This window comes from Pinus tabuliformis, chromosome 9, assembly GCF_031772625.1.
Source record: "Pinus tabuliformis cultivar Carrire ecotype Pingquan chromosome 9, CPIR1, whole genome shotgun sequence".
In the NCBI taxonomy this organism is placed as follows: Eukaryota; Viridiplantae; Streptophyta; class Pinopsida; order Pinales; family Pinaceae; genus Pinus; species Pinus tabuliformis.
This window is the reverse complement of record NC_142307.1, coordinates 156,425,306-156,443,554: the sequence shown is the minus strand read 5'-3', so window position 1 is coordinate 156,443,554 and position 18,249 is coordinate 156,425,306. Positions and strand designations below refer to the sequence as shown.

General features: G+C 40.1%; 1 protein-coding gene across 2 annotated transcripts in view; it reads right to left on the bottom strand.

The window, feature by feature from the left end:
* LOC149147596 (uncharacterized) overlaps positions 1-18,249 on the bottom strand; it is a 136,583-nt gene that overhangs the window by 57,901 nt on the left and 60,433 nt on the right. For both annotated transcript variants that reach the window (XM_089438435.1, XM_089438434.1), the window contains exons 11-12: positions 6,548-6,637; positions 6,341-6,445 (exon numbers count right to left, since the gene is read on the bottom strand). In XM_089438435.1, coding sequence (XP_089294561.1) covers positions 6,341-6,445; positions 6,548-6,637 — 195 coding nt within the window. The remainder of the gene's footprint in view (positions 1-6,340; positions 6,446-6,547; positions 6,638-18,249) is intronic.

Sequence of the window (18,249 nt, the reverse complement as noted above, 5' to 3'; positions counted from 1 at the left end):
GTGTTGTAACTTTTGTTGTCATAGGCATACGGGACTCTATCTTGTCTTTCAGAAAATTTGTTTCTAAGGCTTTCATAAAACACTCTATCAATACTCCTACTATATTCTCTGCACTCTCCAGCTCTATGTCCATAGTTAGAACATGCATAGAAATAACCATGAAATGTACCTGCATACCTGGGTGTATAGGGTGATGATCTCCTAAAGGTGTCTTGCCCTTGACAATATCCAAGACTTTGTTGTTCCCCACTTCTAAATGCTCTTCTATGATTTGGTGTCTTGAATGCATCATCTTGACTTCTTGAGGTATTGATCTTCCAGCTTTCGGTGTTCGTTGACTTGTGGAAAAGTTTGACTTTGGGCTTCTCTTCATTTTTTTCATGAGGCTTCTTCTCTTCTTTTACATGTAGCTTCTCTTCATCTTTGGAGTGAGGATTTTCTTCATGAGGCTTCTTTTCTTCATGTGACTTCTCTTCATCTTTGGTATGATGCTTCTCTTCATTTTCAGAATTTTCATCCTTGCAGCATGAGGACTCACCAATATATCCAAGATTAATTAGTGATTAGTTTAGTGAAGAGGTGTGTCCCCAAAGGACACGATCGTTCATAAAGGGGCACTTGCTTAGGTATATAAAGCAAGTCTTCATTGTAACATTGGTCCATGACTTGTATGTTTTATATGTTAATAAATTATTATTACAAATACCTTTGTCTATTTTTACATTAAAGTCAACAGGCTACAAGTTTTGTTGCTTCACCTATCTTGATAAGCGTTGACCTTTGACAATTGAGAATGTCATCCAAGAACTGTGAGCCCCTCAATTTCTTGTTTATGTTTCATGCAATTTTCTTCCTTCTACTTCATTTGACTTCTTAAGACTTCCTCAATCCTTTTGGTTTCTTCAAGTTCCCTCTTCAAGCAGGTGACTTGCTTGCCAAGTTCTTTATCCTACTTGTTCCAATTATTTGTCTTTTCCTTTTCCTTGAGTTGGTTTGTCAAAGTGCTTTCCCTATTGTTTGCTTCTTGTAGCATGCTTTTGAGGTGATCCACTTCCTCCTTTGCTTCATCAAGCTCACGATATTTTTCTGGTGTTTGTTGTTTATTTATTTGATCTTGAAGCTGGGTGATTTCAACTACGGACCATCTCCAGTTATCGAAGTACTTCTCCTTCTCCTTCTTCAATTTTTCATTTTCTACACAAACGCTACTATAATTGCCTTTGATTAAATCCCTGTCCCATTCCAATTGAAAAAATTTGTCTTTGAGGGATTTAACATCTTCTTCAGGATCAACAGCCATCTTATCTTCAACTGTAATTTCCACCAATCAACTCAGAATGCTACGAATCTACCTTCAAGCAGTTAAGCTTCCAAGAAGGACTTGCTCTGATACCAATTGCTGGAAATACTGAGAGGGGGGTGAATCAGTGTTTCTTTTAATTTTTCACACAATTGGTTATTTTGTTTTTTGAACATTCAGAGCATCAACAAAAACATGAAACATCATCAAATCATAAAGAGCAGTGCACAGTATAAATGTTGCTCAACAAGCTTTGGTTATGTATGATTTACATATAAATTTACTAGATGAATCTGGAAGGAAGTACAAGACTCCCCAGGAGTTTTACCAGCAAAGCTGGAAGGAAGCAAATGCTCCCTGAATGAGTTTGGGCTCCCGTACCAGGGACAATGACCCAACTACAATCCACCACTTCAACTGTCGTCATCGTCGCTACCACTGTCCACTTTCACTATTGCCAGTGTTGTTTACTGTTGTCCACTATTGCTGCTGCACATACTTTTGTACTTCTATCCATTGTTGCCATTGTCCTTTGTTGCCTCTGTTGCTACACTTCACTCTTACCACTGTCACTTGCTTCCATTGCTGTTACTCTTTACTACTGCCACAAGTCACTACAATATTTGTGCCTCTCTGATCAAAACTCATTGTTGCCACTGCTCCAATTGTTGTTGCTCACACACTACTATCAAGACGGGACTGTCATAATCTCACTATTTTCATTACAGTCATCATCACCGTCAATCACATATCGCTGTCATCAATCATGTCAATCCGACAATCAGCAAGTTTCACTATCCAACATCAATGTCACCGTTATGCTAGATTATTGCCACATCAAACATGCTACTATCATTGCACACACTGCCCAACTATCACTGCCATATCAAGGTTATTGCTATACAGGGGACTGTCAAACACTATTGTCATACTGTCAAATGTCACATGTCATATATTTCACTGTCAAACCATACTTCATACATTTGAGGGTTAATGCATATATCAAGGTTACAACCATCTCCTCAAGGGTCACTGCCACATTAGCCCTATCAAGGTTACTATCATCCATCAAATGTGACTGCCTTTTGTTAAGTCGTATCAAGGTGACTGGGATAACTCACATTAAGTTAACTAGCATTACTGTCATAGTATGCTTCAGAAGGAAATCTTACTTTACTGTAATCAGCACCAGTTAGAAGGAAAACTTACGTTGCTATAACCGGGATCACTCAGAGAGAAACTCGCATTGCCTTAGCATCGCATCACATCACTTTCAAGAAACTCGCATTACAGTAGAAGAGGTAAGGACTCCTAAGGTTTGCTTCAATTTGCTACAAGATTCTGCCTCCTTCATTGAATCACATATTCACTTCTTGAGACTTAACAATGTCATTTGTACTACTAAAGAGGGGGGACATGGTATGGATTTTGGCTGGTTTAAATTATTCAGATGTCTTCAATACAAGTTCACAAGAGTGTCTTTGATCACTGAATAATATGATTTGTTTTTTGTGTTCTCTGCCTTGTTTGCAATGTGTTTATACTCAGGATTGTGTAGTTGATATCATCACGTTAGGTTGGCTTAATGTCCTTTAATGGGGTTGCAGGTATGAGTACATAAGAGAGCAGGTTCCACAAACAAATGACCTCATATTAGATTAGATTCACATACTTGGAGGTTTGGTTGACTTTCACAATATTTAGAGTATAGTTGCCTTGACTTGATCAGACTCCGAACATTCTCAATTCCAACGCTTGAATTGAGGAATTCAGTCATAGTGAAGGGACTCAGACTCAACTACTTCAGCTTCTCCTTTTAGGGCAGATATTACAAGAACCTTTCCATAAGTATGAAGTGCTTCAGATTTGATGAGCCACGGAAATAACAGAGTATAAACCTCTTCTTCAGATCTTGATACCTTCAAAGTCTGCATATGAGAAGGGAGAAGATCGATCCTTAAACAACTCAGGTCTCTCTCAGTATCATGCCACAATCAGCTTCAGATAACACGGAAGATTGTCGGCTTGCATAGTGAAGAAACCAATGAAAAAGGTCAAAGAAAATAAAAAGAAACCTCTTCGATCTCTGCGAGTTATCCTTGATCACCGAAGCAACAGAAGTTTGTGTATCCTTTTCAACGAGATAGATTAAGCAACAAAAATTCGGTTTCAGATCAACAAAGGTTCAGAAAAGTGCCCTAGCAAAGGCTCGAGCACATGGCCTAATAATGCCCTTAACATCCAGCGAGTAGTTCACCTCAGATTCATCCAAAGATAACCTCAAACAACGCCTCAATATACTTCAGTTAGGCCGAAATACACCCTCAAAGTGATAAACCCAATCTTCACAAGATTTATTGGTCGCAGATCATTTCAGAGTTTGAATCCGCAAGGGCCTTAGACAGCTTGTTGAAATGTCTCAAAGAAACCCTAGCAAAAACCTGAACCAGAATCAAATCCCACAAAGATGAACCCATTGAACAATGAACTTCGATTTGGCCGCACGGACAATTTACCTCAGAGGAATTGAATCATCTTCATGCCCATAGAGGGCAAATGTATATCTTTTTATAGGGGGTGAGTATCCTTTTTGAATAGGTAGGCCAACTTTAATTTTGGAGGGAATTTGAATTTCAAAATTCAAATTAGTTGGAGCCAATCGCTCTCCTCCAATTTGACCACAAATTGAGATTTTGAATTTAACTCCAAAAACCCTTGCTAGTTATTAATGTCAAAATAATTATTAAAACCCTTCATCATCTGACCAACAATATGATGCCACATCATCCTTCAAACCTTCTATGCCACATAATCACACGAATGAAATTGCCACATCAGCACCCCTTGGGGTTTTTGACCTTGAAATGGGGCTTGAAACTTTTCCTAGGCATATCTCTCAAACTGTGAGGGCTCATGAAACGCTCCACATATCAATGGAATCACCATGACGAGGAGAATCCAATCGCGAGGGTCTCCAAGACAAATTTGGTGATCTACATCAACAAAATCTCAAAAAGTGTGGGGTATGACCATCGTCCAAGGAATCCAAACCCTAGAGCTAGTGTTTCATCGAGCTGCATCATCATCAATGACCTCCAACTATACTCGCTTTGACATCAATGACAACATACTCAATAACTAGTAACTGAAATCGGTTGAATTGGAATAAATTGCACTGCTCCATTGTCATATTACTGATTATGTTTATCAGAAGATATTTTGTTTGAATTAAAAGTAATTGTAATTTGACAAGGAATTCTTCCTTCAAACCCTAGTTCTCTAGAAACCTAGGGTAGAAATTAACCTAGCCCACTACAGTCTTGGAGCTACTTCTTAAATATGGATGGCTATATTGCATGATTATCTTGTAAGTTCTTTGGTTGATGAAATCTTTCTCTTGAAAATGTCTAATGTATGTAATTGATGAAACTAATGTAAATGTTCTTGTGCCCTAATTTTGTTGAAAAAAAGAATTGGAAGCTATTTGGTTGGCTCTTGCATATGTTACCCATGATATAACATGCAACGAATGTTCCTAGTGATGAAATGTTATTTTTCCTCACGAAATTCCATATTCTAATAGTAGGTAATTGTTGACGGGTGGTAGCTAGGGCATCAACTTTTGACCTCCTTGACGACAAATTTGGCCTATCCAATGCATCTAGGACTCCACGGCCCAAAGGACTAGGCACTAGTCCAAGGATTTTAGTGATCAAACTTCTCTTACTCCATATCTTCACCTAAATTTCGGTACCCTAAAGGTAGGGCGGAAATATAGGGCTTGCAGCGAAATTTTAGGGAAGCGATTTTTTCGGAATCCGTCAGTCCAAACATCATGCTCAGGGTCTAGGCTACCTATGCTCCAAGTTTGGTGGGCATCCACCTAAATTTCATCCATAAAATCTCTTGCCCTAGGTGCTACTCTAAGAGGGAAAACCTCGCTCTCTCTCTCACCTTGGGGACTTCTTTGAGGGTTGTATGAGCTTAGTATCTATTGGAATAAATCATAAGAAACCCTTTCTCCTCCCTTGCCTTGACCTAGTAAATACCTTGGAAGTAATTTTTCCCACGATTATTCATAAAACCCTAGGTCTCGCACAAGTCTTTCCTAGGTCTGTCAAAGGAAGCGAAGAACCCCTTGGAATTGTTAAAACATCATTAAGCTTCTTCGAGAGGTCCTATCCCATCACTTAGAGTCTTGATCCTAGGAATACCTATTATAATCATAATTCTCAAACCCTAAGTCTTGATCTCTTCCTAGGCCTTTCTTGGAGAGTGTTTAACTTCCTTGAAGCATTGAGCCATTGTTGTGTCTCTCCTTGAATGGGCTTTGTGGAATCACATCATACCTAAATCATTGATCTATTCATTCTAAGTGATTCCCTTCCCATCGGTGAAAGTCCGTAAAGAGCAGGGAACTTTGACTGAGGTGACAATGGGTCATTGTCCTATTGTTGTCACTTAGTCTAGTAGTTGTCCCTTAGGTTTTCCTTTCCTTAGGCCCTGCTAGATTGTGTGATAACAGGTACTATACATAAAACATACTCCTCAACTTTAACCCTGGGACAAGGAAGAAAACAGCTGGAAAACTTACAGCGTTTAAATTACATGTCCAAAAGAAAATGTGACAATTTCCAGCTAATTCCTTCTTTAACCATATGGGGCTGAAAATACATTAGGTGTAGTGTTCTTAAATGCCAGGATGAATGATCTGAATTGTTTTTATAGAAAGCATTTACCCAACAGGTAACATTAAAAACCGTTATTTATTGACAAAGAACTATGAATTGAATAGCATAATTTTGAAACTGAATTTAACCGTGTTGATTTTAATGTTCATTATTGTTTATCAACCAATCCAAATCAGGAACCCTTTCAGACATCATTATAGCTATACTTTTCTTTAGAAGAAACCACATGACTAAAAATTGACCTTCAAAAACATAAAGAGATTTCATAGCACTGGGTCAAAAATAGAAATATCTAGGCCTTGCCAATACTAAAAGAGCATAGAGTTCTTCGGTGACTGTATTCATATACCTGATTCTCCCACTGAGAAGCAACACTTGTCATATCCTTCAGACCAGCTGATAGATTTGCATTCTCCACAAATAGCCTTTCTATCTCCAAGGATTGCATATCAATCTACAATCATTCCATTATTGACAAGAAAAATAGCATTTATACATCAAGATATATCACTGTAAATGAAATAGGTATGGCTCTGTTGCAATCATGAACACTAACCTCAGACAGAAGTTTCTGTCGACCACTCTCTAGCCTTTCCACCATCATTGCAAGATCTCGGAGTTGTTGGTCATGTTTTCCCTTTTCTTGCTATCAATGAACATTTTTGAACATTATCAAGGAAAAAATCAAGAGCCTTATATGGAATTTTCATCTTTAATAAAGGTGAAGAATACTGATGGAAAGAGAGCTGAACCAACTTTGTATAATATACACAAGAATAAAGCAGACCATGAAATTATAGTGAATGAGTAGTTGGCTAAAAGAATCGAAGACAACACCAAAACCTAAATCAATAGAAAACTCCTGAACTGTATCTCTACAGCCACTTAAATTGATATCAGCATAACCATTTATACAGCAGTTTAAAATCGAGAAAATGCTACTTCACAACTGAAATAAGAGCTTGCACTGCAGAGTTTACCAAATATAAACATATTTACGAAAAATCTTTCATTTGGCCATATCAATTCAACACTTTCATATAGATTACCGTTGCTACTAAAAGATTATTAAGCACAAATAAAAGGAAGTACAAAATTCTCGTCCAATTTCTATATATTTTTGTTCAACTCTCTCGTCTCTCAACTGATCTGACAAACGTGTTGATTGATTATTTTTCCTTCAAAAAATTGTGTGAGTCCTACAGTGTACCCGTTATGTGATTTTATGTATTCTTTTTAAGTATATTACGTAACTATGATTTGTCTCTCCTGTTGCAGTTTTCTGTTTGTGTCAGTGTTGCAAACATCACGATATTATCACAATGTCATGATTTTTACCCCAAAATGATATTATCGCCAGTAAACAGTGTTATATTTTCATTTTCAAAAATATTTTAATATTATTGTAAATATTGTGATATTATGATCACATGCATGAAAATATGTCCCTGCCCACAAACAGAAGCACATAAAGTCAATTTTTTAGTTTTTCGAACATTTTTGTATTTTTTTAATTTGTAGATATTTTGCAATAATTTCCTGATATTGCCAATATTTTCTTTTCTGGACCCTCGACAATATTTTTGCCAGCACAATGTTGCAACAATGGTTTGTATTAGAATTTAGACCTTCATTTCTGTATTCAGCCTCCTAAGCAGAGTTTGATATTCAAATTCTTCAGTTTCCCTATTTAATATCATTTTCCCACTATGATGCTTACATTGCTGGACACTTTGATATTTCTAGGATGCATTTTCCCAAATTATTTAAGTTTCACATTTACCATATACCTCATACCTGGTACCTATTTACTTAAGATGCACATCTACCATATATCTAATACCTGGTAGCTATGTTGGCATAGCATTTGGATTATTATTTCATAATATGGAACAATAGAGATCATGCAAGCTCGATCCACATGAAAGTATAAACTCTGCTAACTATATTGCAGGGCTACCAGTGGGTGAGGGTACAAGTATAGGTAGGACGAGGATGAAAACTATGGCTACGGGGGTATTACGATTATCTTGTAAAGGAGTAGGTCATCAGTTTGTGGGTACAGAAGGTCTGGGTATGGCCTGGCTGGTTGAACTTATAACTACCCATGCAAATCATCATGTCATTATTCACTCCTGTTTCAGCATCCAAGCCTTCTTGTGTACTTCTCAAATTTTGTCTAAGTCTGTAAAAGCAGTTTGATAACTTTACAAGGTCTTAAATAGTGAGTGTGGACTATATACCCTCCAGTTCTTTGGAGCAGACTTGTCTTGATTTATACCAGAACTATGCAGTAGCTTCTCTGAGTAATGAAAGCACGTTCATCTAATTTATAAACTTGTTTTGTTGTTGAGAATTCCATATTGCTGTTTTTCTTATGATCTCATTATTTTAGGGCTTCTAATTAGCAATACTTCATATCATATTTGCTAATTTTCTTCTCTCTGCTTTTCTCCATCATCCACTGACTTAGGCACCAGTCATTTTAAAACATCTGAATTCTAAGTTTTTCCTAGCAATACCCCTCTGAAACTAGCAAGCACTAGTTTTGACAGGAGAAGATGAGTAATGGTGGCAGGAGTACTTTTCTGAAGTCGTCAATTGACTTCCCTTGGGAAATTTTCTGAGGGATAGCTTTGAATGATGAAAACTGGCGTTAAGGAATGTGAGGTTGGTTGGTGGGAGTACTTCTCTTGAGTGGTCATTTGAGATCCCTTGGGAAATTTTGAGGGACAACTTTAAATGATAAAAAGTAGTGTTATGGAATGTGGGGGGGATTTCTGATGGTCAAAAACTAAGTAACATGACACGTCCTACTCCCCACCCTCGTATCACGTATTTCACGTGTCAAACATGACAACTAGTTTGACTCATGTCGAACACAAGCCCTACTGGTGTCCCAGAAATTGGACACATGTCCAACGAAAAAACCATCTTAAAATCAATTTATTGCCTCCTCACGCAATTCATGTTGAGAAATCAATGCTAGTAGGACTTAGGGTTTGATTCCTCTTTCTTGATAATTATTTGTGAATTATGTTAGCTTCTTTTACTTCTTATTTAGTTTATCTTTCATCAAGCAATTACCAAATTATATATATATGAAGATCACAAGAACAAGAGACACAAAATGTAGGCGCGCAACCAGGGAAAAACCTACATGAGGGGAAAGTCAAAACTCTTCCTTCAGTAGATTCATAAGACAAGATGAGATGATCCAAGACTCTCTGACCTAGACACAGGCCTCCTCCAATCACCAAGTCAGCCCTTGTTTCTTCTCCAAATAATAACTTCTCAGCAACAACTTCGACTTAGAATATCGACCTTGCAGTAGCAGAATTTCGGCCTCCCCTGCAATAGAACTTCCACCTGCAGTAAACTTCAGATTTTCGACCCCAGTAACTTCGCACGTGTGAGAGATATCCCAAAACTTCGATTTTGTCTTCCCCTGCAATCTTCTTCCTTCTCTAGCAACTTTGCACTTTTTCTGCTTCTCTTTCTTGTGTATCGAACTTGTTGAGTGAGTGATGCAAATGGATCGAACTACTTCTCTATATATAGCCTCTTTTGTCGGTCAAATTGCCCTAATGTAGGCCGACTTCATCAGGTAAGGGCCGACTTGGTGTGGAGGTGTCAAATGATCTATTTGACTCAAAAATAATTATTTTTACATAATACAAAACCCCAAGAAGGGTCTAATAAAATTTACAATGACTCTACTAACTCAATATAAAACCTAGAAGCCTACACTGGAGGCTTTGACCTAAAAATGATGACCCAAGCATGAAACCCATGCTTTAATAAGTCATTTTATTAATAATAAAATTTCTTTGGACAAATATATTGTTGATTTGGGGTAGCATCGGATGTACTCTAGCCACGAAATTTGGTGGAGAGGTTGGGGCACATGAGATCTCCAATACCCAGAAATGGTTTGGGCAGATTCTAAACAAATCAAGAGACATTAGAATAATTAATATTTTTAATGGAGTCCCTAAGACTAAACTTAGGGAAAATAAAATATAAATGTGTATTAATATGAATCTGTGTTAGAATGGTCCAAAAGACATGGATCAAGCTAGATCTAATCTTAACCGTTGATTAGGGACTTAATCTCGGCCATTGAGACGTCAACAGAAAAAGTATTAGAGGAGGCTTGAGGGGCACTTGGAGGACACACTAAGGGAGACCAGTCAGTTCAATTTCTGGAGCAAGGTTTGCTAAGAAATTGAACCAGTGGTCTAGAGAGCAGTCAGGAGGTAGCAAGTACGGAACAGAGAGATGGGAGATCAATGCAGAAGAGGCAGACGCAAAGCTAGAGGAAGACACGTAGAGGCAGCAGAGACTGCGCAAAGCCAGAAGGGCCTGTGTCATCCACGCAGAAGCCCAAAGAGGCTGCGCAAAGCCTCAATAGGCTGAAACATAGGGTTTCAGGCTGTAGTAGAGGTCAGTGGGGCCTACGCTAGGTTTAGGAAAGTGCTGGAAGTTTTTCTACTTGTGGGTAAGCCAGTTTGGCACCCTGTTGTACAAGAAAATTGCTGAATAATAAAATCCTCCCTTACTGCATTGGCTTTTCCACATTAGGTTTTTCCGAGGACATTAGTCCAAAATAACTGTGTCAATGTGTGCATATTTTGTTTCTGTATTACAATGTGATATCTGCAGCAGTATTTATTTTAATGTTTGTTGAAGTAATTTCATGAATAACTTAGGATGAAATAAGTAGGAAAAGTAAATCAGTTGTTGCAGTGATAAAATTTTCACATGGTATCAAAGCAAGTAATCAGAGACAGAAAGGGAAAATCAGTGATGGGTTGAGACCATGATGCAGAGGCATCCACCTCAAGGGACTCGCAGATTTTGAGAAGATTGTACAAAAGAGAGAGATTTCGATTTCTCTATGTTGGCTTTCAGGTTGGAAGAAGAAGTGGCATGCATGACTAGTGCTACATCATCAGAAGTATGGTATATAGGCAGTGGAGCCTCGTGGCATATGACAGGAATCAGGGAGTGTTTCTCAGAATATTGAGAAGAGAAGATGAACTTTCAGATCACCATGGGAACAAGGCAAAGTGTACTCCAGTAGGAAAGGGTACCATAGTTTTTCAAATAGACTCGGGAGAGCGGTTCCGTACCACAAATGTGCTGCATGTGCCAGGATTGGGGATGAACTTACTTTCCGTGTCATAACTACAAGGCAAGGGCTATGACATCTACTTCATCAAGGAAAAGGTATACGTCAAACACCCAAGTTGGAAAAAGAAAGTGCAGATCGAGATCAAAAGTAATCAGTTGTACAGATTACAACTAGAATCTCCAATGGCACTAGTAGGCAGTCATGGGGACAAAGACTTGAATGAACTATGGCACAGAAGGATGGGTCACTTGCACCATGGAGCTCTGAGAATTCTCAGTAGCACTATAACAAGAGTTTCGGATCTGAGTATGGAATGAGATGATGTATGCAGGGGATACGCTCTAGGAAAGTATGCCAAGGCGACATTTCCTAGGAGCAACCACAGGGCCAAGAGTGTACTAGGATTGATACACTCAGATATCTTCGGACCTATGTCTGTCAAAGCTCTCAGTGGTGCCGAGTATTTCCTTACTTTCATTGATGACCACTCGAGTAAAACTTGGATCTATTTTTTGAAAACCAAGGATGAGGCTTTCTGTCGATTCAAGGAGTTCATGGCTATAGTGGAGAATCTGACAGGTAAGAAAATAAAAGTCTTGCTCTCAGATAATGGTGGAGAATATGTCGATAAGGACTTCACTAATTTTTGCGCTAAGAAGGGCATCAAAAGAGAGTGGACAACTCCCTACAATCTGGAGCAGAATGGGGTGGCAGAAAGGAAAAACAAGACTATTGTAGACGCAGCTAGGGCCATGTTTTATGATCAGGATATGCCAAAATTCCTGTGGGCAGAAGCATGCAACATAGCTATCTACTTTCAGAACAGGACTCCTCATTGGGCATTGGGCAAGATTACTCCAGAGAAAGTCTTCACTGGGAAGACACCTGAAGTCAGTCAATTCAGGATATTTGGGAGTTTGGCATATTATCGCATACCCGAAGAAAAGAGATAGAAGCTGGATCAGACTGCAGAAAAGGGGTATCTGGTAGGATATAGCGAGAACGCTAAGGCATACAGAATCTATCTTCCAGGGAGCAGGAAGGTAGTAGTACGACGAGATGTAAAGTTCATGGAGGACAAAGCTTTCAGAAGATCTCGCAAAATGCCTTCCAAGGAGCAGTCTAAAGAGGATCCGTTGGTCATGCCTCTTCAACCAACAGAAGTGAAGAATCCTTCCTCAGATCAAGAAGACTCTCAGGATGAGGAAGAGGAGCAAACAAAATCACCTGTTGGCATAGGAAGAACCAGCAGGGAACTTCGTCAGATTCTGTGTGATGCAGAGAACTTCATCGGAGAGCCAAGGAAGTGTAGAAAGGAGCGAAAACAGCAAGACAGGTATCAAGCATTAATGGCTCAAGATGGAGACCCTGCTAGCTTCAAGGAGGCAGCTCAGCATCAGGTCTAGCTAGATGCGATGGTGGAGGAGTATAACTCCATAATGGTAAACGATGTCTGGGAGGTGGTGTCAAGGCCTCAAGACAGATCTGTGGTAGGTTCAAGATGGATCTACAAGATCAAATATGCTGCGGACGGCAGTATTGAAAAATACAAGGCCAAGTTTGTGGCTAAGGGGTATGCTCAAAAGGAAGGGATTGACTATGAGGAAACCTTCGCCCCGGTAGCCAGGTATACATCTATTAGGACTGTGACATCTCTTGCAACCCAGATGGGATGGGAAATCCATCAAATCGATGTCAAGACGGCATTTCTAAATAGGGTAATAGAAGAAGAAGTATACATTGAACAACCAGAGGGCTTTGAAACTCATGAGAAGAAGTCTCATGTATGCAGACTGAAGAAAGCCTTGTATGGGCTGAAGCAGGCACCAAGAGCATGGTATGGTCAAATAGATGGCTACTTGCAGAAGATGGGGTTTGTCAAGAGTGACGCGGATCTAAATCTCTACTATCTAGTCGCAGAGAGCAAGCCACTTATCTTAGTATTGTATGTGGATGATCTCTTCCTGACAGGATCACCCAGACTCATTGAAGACTGCAATAAGAATCTAGCCACAGAGTTCGATGTGAAGGATCTGTGACAAATGCACTATTTTCTAGGGTTGGAAGTTTGGCAACAAAAAGGAGAAATCTTCCTTGGGCAAGAAAGGTATGCTACAGAATTCTGAAAAGGTTCGGGATGGGAGACTGTAGTCCTATGGCTACGCCAATGATCACCAACTAGAAGAAGATTGATGCATCAGAAGACAAGAATGTCGATCCCACCCGATACCGGTAACTCATAGGGTCCCTGATGTATCTAGTCAATACCAGCCCAGATATTTGTTACGATGTCAACACCCTCAGTCAGTTCATGGTGGAACCAAAGAGGGCTCACTGGGCAGCAGCCAAGCACGTTCTCAGGTATTTACAGGGAACAGTTGATTATGGGCTCTTGTACAATAAGGGGAAGGATATCAGGTTGAGTGGATTTACTGATGCAGATTGGGCAGGAAGTTCAGTGGATCGGAAAAGTACCTTTGGGTACTGTTTCAACATTGGATCAGGAATAACCTCCTAGTGCAGTAGGAAAAAGAAGTTCGTGGCTCTGAGCTCGTCTGAGGCAAAATATATGGCAGCAAGCACAGCTTCGTGTGAGGCCATATGGCTTAGAAAACTATTGGTAAACCTATTCAGAAGAAATATGGAGGTGACCAAGATCATGTGTGATAATCAGAGTTGCATCAAACTCTCTGAGAATCTAGTATTTCATGATAGGTCAAAGCATATTAATATTCGGTGTCACTTTGTCAGAGATTGTGTCCAACGTGGAGTTGAACTGTTGAGCTACATTCCTACAGGGGAACAAGTGGCAGATATCCTCACCAAGGCCCTTGGAAAGTCAAAATTTGACTACTTCAGAGAAAAGATGGGGATGGTAAAGAACCCCTTTCAAAAGTAGTGTGTTAGCAACATGAATGAAGAAGGAGTTGCAGTGCAGATGCAGTGTTGGGAGAAAGGACCAACAGCAGCACAGATGCAAAGGAAGGTGCAGTATAGATGCAGTGCTGGGAGAAAGGACCAGCAACAGCACGAATGCAGAGGGAGTTATCGTACAAATGCAGCAATGGCAATGGCAGAACCATGGGCAACAGTACAAGATGCAACAGTGCAGAGGATGTTGGGCAGGGAGGCCTAGCATCAGCACAAGTACCGATGCCAAATGATCAGAGTAATACTCAATAAGGAGTATTGTTAGAGCACAGTCCATGCTAAGAGGGAGTGTTGATTTGGGGTAGCATCGGATGTGATCTAACCACGAAATTTGGTGGAGAGGTTGGGGCACATGAGATCTCCAATACCCAGAAAGCGTTTGCACGGATTCTAAACAGATCAGGAGATATTAAAATAATTGATATTTTTAATGGAGTCCCTAAGTCTAAACTTAGGGAAAATAAAACATTAATATGAATCTATGTTAGAATGGTCCAAACGACATGGATCAAGCTAGATCTAATCTTAACCATTGATTAGGGGCTTAATCTCAGCCATTGAGATGTCAACAGAAAAAGTATAGGAGGAGGCTTGAGGGGCACTTGGAGGACACACTAAGGGAGACCAGCCAGTTCAATTTCTAAAGCGGGGTTTGCTGAGAAATTGAACCAGTGGTCTGGAGAGCAGTCAGGAGGTAGCAAGTACGAAACAAAGAAACAAGAGATCAGCGCAGAAGAGGCAAACGCAGAGGCAACAGAGACTGCGCAGAGCCAGAAGGGCCTGCGCCATCCACGCAGAAGTGACACAGAAGCCCAAAGAAGCTGCGCAGAGCCTCAGTAGGCTAACACAGAGGGTTTCAAGTTGATGCAAAGGGTTTCAGGCTATAGCAGAGGTCAATAGGGCCTACGATGGGTTTAGGAAAGTGCTGGAAGTTTGTCTATCTGTGGGTAAGCCAGTTTGGCACCTTGTCGTACAAGAAAATTGCTAAATAATAAAAATCCTCCCTTGCTGCACCAATTTTCCCACATTGGGTTTTTCCGGGGATATTAGTCGAAAATAACTGTGTCAATGTGTGCATATTTTGTTTTTGTATTACGATGTGATATCTGCAGCAATATTTATTTTAATGTTTGTTGAAGTAATTTCATGAATAACTTATGATGAAATAAGTAGGAAAAGTAAATCAGTTGCTGCGGTGATGGAATTTTCACATATATTACATTATACAATTATGAAGACCAAACCTAGTTACATTCCTCAACACTCCCTCTTAGCTAGGGAGGAATTCATAATTACATATATATACAAATACATGGAAGATCTCAAAACACGTGAATTATGAAGAGTTCAAGCACATTCAATGCCACGGACTAGATACCTCACCAGGGTTATCTATCTGGGTGGGACTAAGATGGACTAAATAAAACAGTGCGAAACACGCATATGGATTTCCAATGAATGAATTGAATAACATGAGCAGAATGAAGCTCAATAATAATACAGAGATATTTACAATAATAGAAACATCAAGTTTCTATTAGGAAATAGAAACAACCAGTTTCATCTAAGAAACTGCTAAAAAGATAAAAATAGCAACAGCTAATAAGAATGAGCATTAAACACTAAATAGTATTATTCTAATACCCTCCCTTAATGCTCAATCTGTTTACAACACCAATAGACCCTTTGAATTTTACAAACTTATCAGGACCAAGAGGCTTGGTGAAGATCTCTGCGAGCTGCTCCGTTGTGGGAACATATCGCAACTGAACAGATCCGTCTTCAACAAGCTGGCGAATGTAGTGGCAATGGGTTTCCACATGCTTTGTTCGTTCATGAAAGACTGGATTAGGAAATAGAAACAACCAGTTTCATCTAAGAAACTGCTAAAAAGATAAAAATAGCAACAACTAATAAGAATGAGCATTAAACACTAAATAGTATTATTCTAATACCCTCCCTTAATGCTCAATCTGTTTACAACACCAATAGACCCTTTGAATTTTACAAATTTATCAGGACCAAGAGGCTTGGTGAAGATGTCTGCGGGCTACTCCGTTGTGGGAACATATCGCAACTGAACAGATCCGTCTTCAACAAGCTGGCGAATGTAGTGGCAATGGGTTTCCACATGCTTTGTTCGTTCATGAAAGACTGGATTTTTGGCAAGTTTGAGCACTCCCTGATTATCAAAAAATAAGGGAGCAGGACTTGTCTGGGAAACATGCATATCCGCAAGCATACGTCGAAGCCAAACTGCCTCACAAGATGCCTTAACTGCTCCCCGATACTCTGCTTCTGTTGAGGAGAGAGCCACTGCCTGCTGCTTCTTACTAGTCCAGGTGACAGCACCGGATCCTAGACTAAACACATACCCAGCTGTAGATTTACGGTCATCAACCGAACCGGCCCAGTCAGAATCTGTGTAACCACTGAGTATAGGATCAAAACTTCGAGTGTATAGGAGTCCATAATCAGGAGTGCCACGCACATGTCGTAGCACACGCTTTGCTGCTATCCAATGATCAGCCTTAGGAGCTGACATGAAGCGGGAAATGTAGCTCACTGCAAAACTGATGTCAGGTCTAGTGGCAATAAGATAGATGAGGCTGCCCACTAATTGCCTGAATAAAGTTTCATCCACAAGGGGGGAGGATGACTGAACTGAAAGTTTGAGCCCTGGTTCCATAGGAGTCGTGGCCGGTTTACAATCCTGCATTCTGAATTTGTCCACAAGATTTTTTGCATACTTGGACTGAGAAAGAAAGATGTTGTTCTCAGTCTGCCAGACTTCAACCCCCAGACAGTAATGAAGAAGTCCCAAGTCTGTCATATCAAAGGTGTTGCATAAGTCTTGTTTGATCCCATGGATCAAATGTGCAGAGCTGCCAGTAATGATAAGGTCATCCACATAGACAACCACAAACAAAATATCATTACCAGTATGCTTGATATACAGGTTTGCATCAGATGGGCTCCGCTGAAGGCCATGATCTGTCAGGTACTGATCAATTTTGATGTACCAAGCCCGAGGAGCTTGTTTTAATCCATAGAGTGCTTTAGCTAATCTACACAATTTCTGTTCTTGGGCGGCAACCTTGAATCCTGGAGGCTGCGTCATGTAGACTTCTTCCTGTAAGTCACCATTTAGGAAAGCACTCTTTACATCCATCTGATGAACTTTCCAATTGAACTGAGCTGCTAGAGCAAGGACAAGCCGTATGGTACTCATCTTGGTTGTAGGAGCAAAAGTCTCCTCATAGTCGATGCCTTCCTTCTATGAGAACCCTCGAGCCACAAGACGAGCTTTATACTTGTCTAGAGTTCCGTCAGCTTTGTATTTCACTTTATACACCCATTTGCAGCTGATGGGCTTTTTCCCTGCAGGAAGATCAGAAAGGGTCCACGTGTGATTCTTCTGAAGACTCTGGAATTCAGCTTCCATAGCCTGTTCCCACTCAGATGTACCCTTAGCCTCTGAATAGGTTTAAGGCTCAGAAATACTGTGTAGGTTAGCCATAAGAGCAATATTTACTGTAGACTGTTGTGTGCTCTTATGTCTAGAAGTTCTACCTTCAAGGAGCTCATCATCCCAGAGATCACCAATGGTTTTAGCCCACCATTTAGGTCGAAGAGTAGAGGAACCAATATCAGGAGGGGGTGGAGAAGGCTCAAGAACAATAGGGGCAGCAAGATGAGGGTTATTTTCTGGAGGAAGCTCAGGTAGTGTATTATCAAACACTGATGCTGCATCATCCCTCCCATCAGGTGGACCTACCGGAAGAAGAACACTGTGAGGTTGATCCTCAGAACACTGATCAGAAGGAGAAGACTGAAAGAATCCTCTGTCTTCATCAAATACGACATCCCGACTGAAGCTAAGATGACCAGTGGCTATATCTATCAGTCTATAGGCCTTGTGATGATCACTGTACCTTGTCATCATGAGTTTCTGGCTTTTGGAATCCAAACATATGCAACTGAGCCAAATACTTTGAGGTGACTGATCTTAGGCTTACGGCCAAACCAAACCTCTTCGAGAGTCTTCCCCTTAACAGCCTGAGTGGGTGATCGGTTAAGAAGATAAACAGCAGTAAATACTGCTTCAGCCCAGAATTTATTCGAACACTCCTGTGTTGTAACATGGAACGAGCCATTTCAACAACCGTACGGTTGCGGCGTTCGACAAC